Source organism: Triticum aestivum, chromosome 2B (genome assembly GCF_018294505.1).
Source record: "Triticum aestivum cultivar Chinese Spring chromosome 2B, IWGSC CS RefSeq v2.1, whole genome shotgun sequence".
NCBI classification, from domain to species: domain Eukaryota; kingdom Viridiplantae; phylum Streptophyta; class Magnoliopsida; order Poales; family Poaceae; genus Triticum; species Triticum aestivum.
The window spans coordinates 488,220,271-488,231,408 of NC_057798.1; the positions used below are offsets into that span (position 1 = coordinate 488,220,271).

The 11,138-nt window shown below is 45.8% G+C and overlaps 1 protein-coding gene and 1 pseudogene across 1 annotated transcript; both read left to right on the forward strand.

Moving 5' to 3' along the window:
- The first annotated feature begins 4,986 nt into the window (after window positions 1-4,986).
- Window positions 4,987-7,541, forward strand: LOC123045612 (esterase AGAP003155). The gene is made up of 6 exons (XM_044468730.1): window positions 4,987-5,335; window positions 5,560-5,658; window positions 5,748-5,789; window positions 5,931-6,060; window positions 6,687-6,791; window positions 7,165-7,541. Exons 1-6 carry the CDS (start codon window positions 5,105-5,107, stop codon window positions 7,290-7,292), a joined length of 735 nt encoding a protein of 244 aa, XP_044324665.1. The 5' UTR covers window positions 4,987-5,104; the 3' UTR covers window positions 7,293-7,541.
- A 104-nt stretch (window positions 7,542-7,645) lies between these two features.
- On the forward strand, window positions 7,646-9,841 carry LOC123045611 (esterase C25G4.2-like; annotated as a pseudogene).
- Window positions 9,842-11,138: the final 1,297 nt, after the last annotated feature.

The following is an 11,138-nucleotide window of genomic DNA, read 5'->3' on the forward strand; positions in this document are numbered from 1 at the left end:
CATCCAAATGTAGAGAGTTGGAAAGATTCAAGGTCGATCAAGACTAAGTCAAGAGTGAATCAAGTTTATCAACACACAAAGCGCATAGGATGTACCGAGGGATCAAGTGATCCCATCGTATGGCAAGCATTGTCGATTACGCTTTGTGTACTAACCCATGGTCTTCGTGAGAATTCTTTGTGGGGTTAGGTTGCGGTGCGCACGTTCAAGTGATGCATCATGAAGAAATCAAGTGCTTGAAGATTGTCGTCCATTGTGGTGACAATGGACTTGTGAAAATGTTCCAAAGAGTGGCTCACCCATAGTGGAGTATGGGGGAGCAATCAACTAGTCTTCATCGAGCGAACACAATCAAGAAAGGTGATCCAACTTGAGGGAGTCAAGATCATCATCATCTAGCTCAAGCGGACTTCGTGCAAGGCAAATGTTTGCCCTTGATAGATTTTACATTTTACCGGTCTCATGGTGATAGTTTGGAGACCAGGTTATAGGATCGATAGCCGCACTATCAAGGGGGGCTCTCAAGTGAGTAGCGTGATCGTATCATTTGTCGAGAGCTCAAACCATTGCATCCTTGCATCATATTTCTTGATTCGTATTTGTATTTTCTTTTGGGGTTTTAGAGCTTGTGGTTATCTTCGTGACAAGCTCTAGTACATCGAAAACGGATTTCATATGCTTCTTCTATCGCGTTTTCGGTGTTGGAGGTTTTACCGATCTTTTTCGAGGAAGGGTTCTCATCGTTTTCTCATGGGACTTTTCTAATTTTCTTCTTATTGATATTTCTATCAAGATTGTGTTAGCCCATGTCGTTAGCTTTCCAACCAACTTGGTTTCGTTGAATTCGGAGTCCGTTTGCAGAAGTTGTGGCAGTTTTGGTGTTCTGAAAAGGCTGTAGCGGTACTGCCGCGAATTGGAGCGGATGTAATCTTTTACTACCGCTCTAGAGCAGTACTACCGCGGCTACTACAGCGGTAGTACCGCTCCGGACCAAAATCTCATATTAGGTCCAGCGGTGGTAGGCACGGATGTATTTTTTTACTACCGCTACCCTTTGCGGTAGTACCGCTATCCCTAGCGGTAGTACCATGAGGACGAGCGGTAGTACCGCTCCGGCGGTTCTACTGGCCTTTTGCCTCCTTGCTGTTGTTTTTCAAAGGGCTACTACCGCCCTAGCGGTAGTACCGCTCCTTGGAGCAGTAGTACCGCTTTGTGCGGGCTGTGAGCTAACGATTGGATTTTTTCCCACCTATAAAAGGGGGTCTTATTCTCCAATGAACCTTATCCTTTGAGCTCGTGTTCTTCCCCATTGTTGACCTTCTTCGAGCTTGCTATCTCTCAATCCCTCCATGGATTCTTGCTAGTTTTTTGGAGAAAAGAGAGAGGAGATCTAGATCCACATTCCCACCAATCACTTTCTCCTCTATGTGAGGGGAACCCCTTGGATCTAGATCTTTGAGTTCTTGGTGTTCTCCTTCTTGTTCTTCCTCTCATTTTCCTCCCTAGCATTAGTTGCTTCGGTGGGATTTGAGAGAGAAGGACTTGGGCACTCCGTGTGCCCTTGCCATTCCATTTAGTGCATCGGTTTGAGTTCTTCATGGTGATACGTGGAAGTTACAAGTCGAGAAGCTTATTACTGGGTGCTTGGTACCCTTGAGCTTGTTCCTCTTGGGTGCTTGGGCGCCCTAGACGGTTGGTGGTGTTCGGAGCTCAATCATTGTGGTGTGAAGCTCCGGACAAGTATCGGGGTCTCTAATTAGGTTGTGGAGATTGCTCCGAGCAATTTGACGGGTACCGGTGACTGCCCCCAAGGGTTGCCAAAGTGTACGGGTTCGGTGACCGCCCCCAAGGGTTGCCATTTGTACGGGTTCGGTGACCGCCCTCAAGGGTCCCTTAGTGGAATCACGGCATCTTGCATTGTGCGAGGGCGTGAGGAGATTACGGTGGCCCTAGTGGCTTCTCGGGGAGCATTGTGCCTCCACACCGCTCCAAACGGAGATTAGCATCCGCAAGGGTGTGAACTTCGGGATACATCGTTGTCTCTGCGTGCCTCGACTATCTCCTTTCCTTATGCACTTTACTTTGTGATAGCCATATTGTTTCTTGTCATATATCTTGCTATCACTTAGTTGTTTATCTTGCTTAGCATAAGTTGTTGGTGCACATAGGTGAGCCTAATCGTTGTAGGTTTTGTGCTTGACAAATTAACCGCTAGGTTTATTCCGCATTTCTTTAAGCCTAACCATAATTATTTTAAAGCGCCTATTCACCCCCCTCTAGGCGACATCCACGATCTTTCATTTGTCATTTATAGTTGAACTGTGGAGTACTTAATAAAAATGATAGGGGGTTTTCTAGAAAATATGAAAAAGGATTCATTTTTTACTTAAGTCTGGACTGCGGGTTTATTTCACGAAAGCACAAGGGGATTTCTAAAAAAAATACAAAAAGGATTCTTTTTTGTCACTTGAGTCTGGACTATGAGTTTATTTTAGAATAACACGGGATTTTTTTCATAAAATGAGCGATGTGTGGCTAATAGCAGTCCTTGCTTTATTATTAGGTACAAATTTGTGTTGGATTTCCATATCCTCGGTGCAGTGTCCATCGTGGCCAACACCAAGGATAATGTGGCGCTTTACTCCCGTGAATTTATGTCTTATAATCTAGCGTATTGTCGTCCGGTGCCGTGTTGTGTGAATTTGTTTTAGTTTTGTGGTGCTCAGGTTTTATTCTCCCTATGATCTGGGTCTTCAAACCCAATCGTACAATGAAGAAGCGTTGGTTCAACACCTTGGTTGTGTGACCGTGGCCACAATGTAACCTTCTTCTATATTGAGATGGGAGGTTCATGTGGCTATTTTCAAAACGTTAAGTGCATTTCAAACGTTAAGTAACATTTTGTTTTATGTGGAATATTCCTTTTAGGGGGTTTGGGATGTTTGCTATTAGTATTGGTTCCAGTATATTGCATTTTTTTTTTGCTTGGGCCAATATACTGGACTTGATGTACTTCATTTGTGTAGTCTATCAAATTAGACACTCGAAAGATAAAAAGGGTGATGTGGATGACTGAGAAAATATTGTTTCTCCACCACAATGTACGATTACATCATGACCTACCATGCCATGTATTTTTGGAATTTCAGCAAGAAAGCACGAAGCAACTTGGAAGTAGAAAGCAAAAGATATGTTTTTATTTTTCCAGGGGACATGATACGTTTCTTTGCCTATCTTCTGCATGAAAACGCCGATGAACATGGGTTCACACACACACATGACTGAATTGTTACTAGAGGGTAACTCACGCTTTGTTGCACCGTCCTTCGGTCTTAGAATTAATTCTATTTCCCTCCAAGGATATTATAGCATTCACATTGCACGCATAGCGTGGAAGTTATCGAGCAAACTCGAATCTTAGCAGACGCTATTAGGTTGGCCATGTAGGCCGGTCCTTCCGGTTTTGAAAAGAATTCGTTAGGTTTTTTTTCTTCTTTTTGTCTCTACCCTTTTTCATGTTTTATTTTTCCTGATTGCCTTTATATTTTTTCATTCACGAATATTTTTTCAAAATCATAAATATTTTAGCAAAATTATGAATATTTTTAAAATTTGGGAACATGATTTTAATTCTGAACGTATTTTCAAAATCCTAATTATTTCACTAAAATGGAGAATATTTTGCAAGTTACAAACATTTTAAAATATATGCGATTTTAAAAATAGTGAATATTAAAAAACAATCATAAAACTCATGAGCATATTTTAGAATTCATGAATATTTTATATATTCATGAAGTAGTTTAAATTGAAGAACATTTTTAAAATTCACAAATGATTTTTGAAATTTTGAATATTTTTGGAAATTCACAAGAAAAATCTGAATGTTTTCTTTTTGAAAAATGTTTTCCGATATTGTCATCTGGGACCCATAGCCCGACCAGATCCTTACAGGTGGAGTACACTTCGAGTTGAAAACTTTGGGGCTCTCCTAGGTTTCAATTCGTACAGAGCTTAGTAAAAGACTTCCGTGATGTATTGTGCGGCAAAAGCAAAATCAGACCTCTAAAATCTTTGTTAGAGCATCAATTTTCTCTTTTTGTCTCGAACACCATAAATGTTATTTCTTCGCGAAACCTCACACGTGGGATAGAACACTCGGTCGCATTTGTTAAGAGAAATCAGTTTTTCCCCTAAAATAAAGAAAGAAAAGGAAAAATCAATTTTTTTTGTCAGAGCGTACGTACCATTCATCCGGTGCATGTGTACACAGGTTCACCGAGTCCCTACTTGTGCTGCTAGCCTGCTATATAATCCATGTGATTCCGTTTCAAGCCTTTTAAGGGCGTGTACAATGCATAGCCTCAAGGTGATGCCTCGCATGCCATGTAGGATCGGATGTGACGTAAAGTAGGTTCGGATAGGAAAACAGGATCCTCTCCACGAGGCGGGTGCTTGAAGAGAAAAAGTGTGGTCCGATGACAAAAGCTGAAAAGGTTGGAGTGAAAAGTGAAGATGCATGTGTACTAGAGTTTTTATTTTTTATTTCTTAATGAGGCCCACTAATGATAGCTTGCATTGGAGAGGAAAAATTAATGTAGGTGCTTTAAATTACTTTTTATCATGAGACATATGTATCCATATGCCATGCCCTAATTCTCGAGGAGTTTTTGAATCACGCGGAATCCATGCGTCTCTGTTGCCGCGGACCCCTGCACTCCTGTCCACGTGCGACACAAAGCCCTCGCCGGCCCGCGGGCCCCACGCCCAGAAACGTCACCGTCCACGTACCGACGCAGACACTCGCCTCACGGCTCACGGTTCACCCGCGTCGTGCAGACGTGCGGCGCGCGCGCACCACTCGCTCCGCCAACCACACCCCACGACACCGGCGGCAAGGCAAAGCGCAGTGGGTCCCACCACATCGCGCCTTCCCCTCCAGCGTCCACGCGGTCCACGCTCCCAGCGAACAGAATAAAAACCGTCGGGCACGGCACGGACGGCCACCAGCGCCCCTCCCCGAGCGCCGGCCTCGAACAAAAAACACCAGCCGACGCGTGCACGCAGACGGTCCAGACACCAGACGCCAGAGAGACAGACGCCGATGGGCAGCCTCGCCGGCGGGGTCGGGGCCAGGCGGCCGCGGTTCCTGTGCCTGCACGGCTTCCGGACCAGCGGGGAGATCATGCGGAAGCAGGTGGTGGGGAAGTGGCCCGCCGAGGTCACGGCGCGCCTCGACCTCGTCTTCGCCGACGCGCCCTTCCCCGCCGAGGGCAAGTCCGACGTCGACGGCATCTTCGACCCGCCCTACTACGAGTGGTTCCAGTTCGACAAGGTCCGCCCGCCCGCCTCCACCTTCCCTTCCTCCCGTGTTCCCATTGCCTGATCGATCTGTTTTTCCCAATCTCTCTCGTGCGTCCAAGTTCGGTGGAGCCAGTGGTACCACCTTTTGTTAGCTTTTGTATAACTCCTTCTCCCCAGAATGTCGGCCCTGCGGATCTGAGTTTATTTTTTACACCTGTTATATATTCATGGAGCTTTTTTTCTCTTTCAAAACAGGGATTCACGGAGTACAGGAATTTCGACAAATGCCTGGCTTACATCGAGGAGCTGATGATCAAAGAAGGTCCCTTTGATGGGCTGATGGGTTTCTCCCAGGTAATAACACTGGGATCACCTCTACCCTAAACATATTTGTTGTCACTAAATTGTCGATTAACGATTGCAAATTATCATGGTAATACCAGGGTTCGATTCTATCTGGCGCACTTCCGGGGCTCCAAGAACAAGTAAGCTGATAGATTCTGATAACCTTACCACATCAACTCCAGTTTGATGTTCCGGTAGTAGTTCTTCCGAAGTTAGAATATGCTGAATTGCTGGTAGAGCTGCAACGTTCTTTAGCTCATTGTTCTGTGTTTTGTTGGCAGGGATTGGCCTTGACTAGAGTTCCTAAGATCAAATATCTCATAATCATAGGCGGCGCCAAGTTCCGCTCACCTGCAATAGCCGATAAGGCGTACGCCAACATGATCAAAATCCCCTCGCTTCACTTTCTTGGTACTTCAATATGTTCTTCACAGATTAGTCCTTTACAGTTGCCATGCTGGTTGTGGTTGGTTGTTGGCTAGCGTATGTTCTCTCAGTTGCTTCCTAGGCGGTGTGTGCGTATGGCTATCTCCTTATCATATTTATTTTCCAGCCGGCATGCCTACTTCATGTGCAGTTATGTTCTAGTGTTTATTATGTGATTAGGAAATGTACTTAAAGTACTCACACCAACTGTGTGCTTCTTTTGTATCATACTTATAAAAAAACTTCCAAAGGCTTCATGTACTCTAACGATAGTACTATTGAAAAACGTCCAACAGCTCGATGTATTCTAATGATGGTAAACAGCATATTATTAGGGGATAATTTACAGAGGAAGGACATACCATAGGATCATCCATGACATATTTTACACTCTGAACAATATATATTGTGGGAGATCAAGCTTGACATATCATCTGATGACACCATTTCTAGGGGTATATTATTCCCATTGGTTACTTTAGTCGATAGACAAATTCTCATATCATTCCATGTTGAGTGTTTATTTTGGAAGATTTGAAGCCTTCTTAGGTCAACTGAGTAGTGAGCAAGTAACACAGGGCCATTAACACACCGGTTTATTTGATGTGCAGGCGACAATGACTTCCTTAAACCCCATGGTGAACAACTCATAGAGTCATTTGTGGATCCATTCATCATACGTCACCCAAAGGGCCACACGGTCCCAAGGCTTGTTGGTAAGCTCTCATATTTCCGTTTACCAAAGCTCCCCTGAATTGCATAAGTTTAGGCAGTGGATATCGATCCAGTTGTAGTGCTAATTTTGATATTAAAAAGTTCAAAGAGATCAGTAGGTAAACAGTAAACATGAGATATTTGTGATTGGAGGCCATAGGATCACAAACTTTAGCTGGAAAATAAACCTCGGTATCGCTCTTTTAATCTGATTCAGGGTTCGATATCTGTACATGCTAAGCATATTTCTTGATGGAAGAACTTCAAATAGCCCAAAGAGTTCAAACGACCTATCAATTTCTTGGTTGACCATTCTGCATCGGTATGAACGTCCTAAACTTTCTAACGTAAAATCACGCTTGTTGTTGTATGCAGATGAGACGAGTTTGGAAGTCATGTCCCGTTTCCTTGACAAGATGGAAAAGGAGATGTCTGAACTTCCATCCGTTAAGGCCGAGGCCGAAGCAGCCGCTGATGTTGACGAAAAAGAAGTGTGCATCTGATAGCACCTCAAGGATTAGTGCCTGAATACACATCAAATACGCATATAGGCAAATCACACAGCCGTGACCTCCTTAGTTTTGTGTTGTTGCAAGTGTGTGTGATTATTATTCAATAATGATAGCTATCGTACCACTACACTTTCACATCCTATGGAACTTGTATATTTTCTCGTGTTGATACTGTATCTCTATAGTACTGTATTAACAAATAACACGAGGAAAAAAAACAGAAGTACAAGATCCGTGTAAGTACATGTAGAATAAGCTAAGCTAAGGAAGAGAGAACAGTAGAACACTGTGCTTTCCAAGAAAGAACATCTCATATGCTTTCCAAGCCAAACAAAAATTGAGGCATGCAATCACCCGATTGGCAGAATCATACAGAAGCAATAGCGCGGCGCAAGCTAACACCATATACGTACAAACCAGAGGAGCGCAGCAGCGATCCAAACTCCAGTGAGATGGCCGCGGCAGCTCACCTCCGTTGTCACATCGTCTTCAATTCGGCGAGCAACACCCGGCGTCACACGCAGGCCTCCGCCCCGTCGCTCTCGCGCGGTCGCCTCCCAACTGCCCGAAAGCCTCCCGTGGCCGCCTGCCAGCGCCACGGCGTAGGGACCTTGGAACTAGACGGCGGAGCGACGAGGCGGCCGGCGCCGCGGTTCCTGTGCCTGCACGGGTTCCGCACCAGCGGGGAGATCATGCGGAGGCAGGTGGCGGACAGGTGGCCCGCCGACGTCACGTCCCGCCTGGACCTCGCCTTCGCCGACGCGCCCTTCCCCGCCGAGGGCGACTCCCCGGTGCGCGGCGTCTTCGACCCGCCCTACTACGAGTGGTGCCACTTCGTCGGCGAGGTCAGCCCGGCTTCCATTACAGTAACCAGGAAGTACTACAGTAGTTGACTTTCCAGTTGGACTGACAAAGATCCCTTCACACCCGGGATCGATCGATCTCGGGACAGGATTTCCTCAAGTACAAGAACTTCGGCGAGTCCCTGGCCAGCATCGAGGTGTGAAGTGGGAGAGAGGAGCTGATGGTGAGACGAGGGCCGTTCGACGGACTGTTCGGTTTCTCTCAGGTGGTAAACTACTTCAACTTGGGTTCCATTAGCTTCGAGCTTCGTTGGAGACATCAATCATCATATTCATACCACTCCGATGAACTGATGAGTACTACTGTGATCATCATATTCATTATTCAGGGCGCCCTCCTGTCGGCCGCGCTTGTTGGGCTCCAGCAACAAGTGAGTTGTTAATCGTCCCGTCGTCTCCTGCCGTTCATGCTACTTCTTTGGATCGACTGCAGCTCAATCGACCTGAACATTTTGTTCTTGTGTTCTATGGTAGGGGCTGGCCTTGAACATGGTTCCTAGGGTGAAGTTCGTTATGACCATATCCGGTGCGAAGATCCAGTCGCCGGCATTGGCTGCCAAGGCGTACGCCAACAAGATCAACTGCACTTCGCTTCACTTCATTGGTAATAACCTCGATGCTGCCATGTTATCATCTTAGTAATTGTCAGCAGAAGGGAGCAACTGCAATGGCTCAAGTTGCAGTTCCTTGCGCGCAGGTGACGGTGACTTCGTGAAAGCCCACGGCGAGGAGCTGGCGGACTCGTTCGTGGATCCACTTGTCATACGCCACCCGGCCGGGCACACGGTCCCCAGACTCGGTAAGCGCGCCTAGCCTGTAAATTTGGAACAGAGCATTTGGGTTCATGGCCGAACGGGGTCGGAACGCTCACAAAGAGCAAGACAAGGTTATTGACTGAGTTTTGCTGGTTTACATTTTGTTTTTTTTGTGTGCTCGCTTTTGCAGACGAGAAGGGCCTCCAGGCGATGCTCAGCTTCCTTGACAAGATCGAAAGTGGTCTGGCGAGAGATTGATCAACTGTGCTAACCACCACTCTGTTTCATGAGTTTATGGCATAGTAGTAGTACTAACATCTACTAACATGGATGACTGGCATTTGAAGACCACGATAACCGTTTAACACAAGGCTGCGGAAAAGTATTATTAGGTTGTCACTATTTTCATTCCTATGAATAAGAAGCGGTCGCATTTCGAGATTTAATGAAATAGTGGAGATCGTGAAGCCATTTTTCATTTGGCAGGAGGCAGTTCTGAAGATCAAAAAGGCGCAAGGGGGCATGGCGGGAAGCCTATGGCTAGGAGGATCTGCTTGAGCTCTATTCTTTTGCGTGCTCTGGGTGTGTGAGCTCAAATATGAACTTCCGGTTTTTTGCTTAGGACTGGCAGAACTGTGTTTCAAGCTTCTTGCGTGTAGTTGCTGTCTGTCTGCCGCATATGTTCCCAGGCTTTCAGTTTTTTTTTTGCGGGGTACGTTTTCTTTTTGCCCTTTCTACTCTTTAGTTTCATGTAATAAATGAAAATCGATGAGGGCTTGTTCGGTTGACATGGAAAATGAAGGGATTTGGCAGGGATTGCACCCTCTACAAGTGAAAATCCCCTCCAATCCACCCCAATCCCCTGTGAGGGGGTGTAACTGAACGAAGCCTGAGGAGGCTCATTGTTTCAAAAGAAATTTGGCGCGAGACAATGTTCTTATCTATAATTGTGTAACTCAAAACATCGATAATTGTTTAACTCAAACTTGATGCTTCACCCACGGCTCTAGTCTTAAGATTTTTTTTGAGACAATCTAGTCTTCAGATGTGCGTGTGTATTCCCCTAAAAAAAGAGATGTGCGTGTGTATAGTGGCATGCATGTGTGCGTGTACTCGGTGATTCTAAAAGGTTTAAAACAATATTAATTAGCCGCCGCCAGAGGCCGATCTTCCAACGCCGTTCTCCGGCGGCTCCCCTCCGCCGGCGACCTCGGTCATCGGTGGTGAGGGGGGTCGCCGGATCCACGTGTGTGGATCATTTTTACTCATATGTAGTCTAGGTTTTAGGTTGTTCATCGCCTTTGCTTCGGCGGCGACGATGACGATGCTGAATAAATATTCTTCGGATCCTTTCCTGACGAGGCCATCGGTCCTATGGTTGGGGATGGATCTGGAAATCAGTCTGTTCAAGCAAGGATGGCGTGGCGGCGGCGGTATCCTCGTGGTGGACCTGTGTCCTCGGGCTCCGTCGTTGCGATGACGTTTGCTCCAGCGTCGGCGTGGAGCTTGGGAGGTAGTCAAGGAGCGGATGCAGATTGTGGTCTGCATTGACGACATCTGTAAGACGGAACGTGTGCTGGGTTCGTGGTTCGTGGATGGCAGGTATGGTTTCCTCCTTCGGCGTCTTAGTCGTGGTGGGGTGCCAGATCTGGAGTTCGATGGCGTGTCTGGGGTGTTGCCCCGGTCTGATTCGTTCAACGGCAATGGCTTCATTTTTGGTGAGCCATCTTGGAGGTCCGCAAAGCTGCATATCAGCGATGGAGCCATGTCGAGCTCGGGTGAGGAGGTGATCCGTCATTCTTTTTTTCGGTGGCTGCTGTGGTGGTGCCGGAGGCAGGTGACGGGCGTTAGTGTCAAGCTCAGAAATGTTCTGCTATCTTTTCAGTTTTGTCACGTCGGTTCTTACTTGACTTATACTTTGTTCTTTATGATACAAATGAGACACATATTATCATGCAAAAAACAATATTAATTACCTTCTTAGATTGGAACACTATTCAAACAATCAAGCAGAAAGTTTTTCTTTTGAATTTTATAACATTTTCTTGAGCGTTCCTTTTGGGGCATCAAATCTCATTACTGTTTTTTAATAATGAACCCCGTTAGTAAGAAGAACATCAAGAATGAATCTCATTACTAAGGAAAACATTACGCTAGAAGGAACAAATATTTAGCCCCTTCTCAAAACAAGAAATAAGAGACCTTTGCTTTACAACAAG

What these genes read in the sequence shown, in the direction of transcription:
- LOC123045612 (XM_044468730.1), top strand. Translation starts at nt 5,105, where the DNA reads ATGGGCAGCCTCGCCGGCGGGGTCGGGGCCAGGCGGCCGCGGTTCCTG. An exon ending in GGCTGATGGGTTTCTCCCAG is followed by an intron (nt 5,659 to 5,747) that starts GTAATAACACTG and finishes TGGTAATACCAG; the next exon opens with GGTTCGATTCTATCTGGCGC. An exon ending in CCCCTCGCTTCACTTTCTTG is followed by an intron (nt 6,061 to 6,686) that starts GTACTTCAATAT and finishes TTTGATGTGCAG; the next exon opens with GCGACAATGACTTCCTTAAA.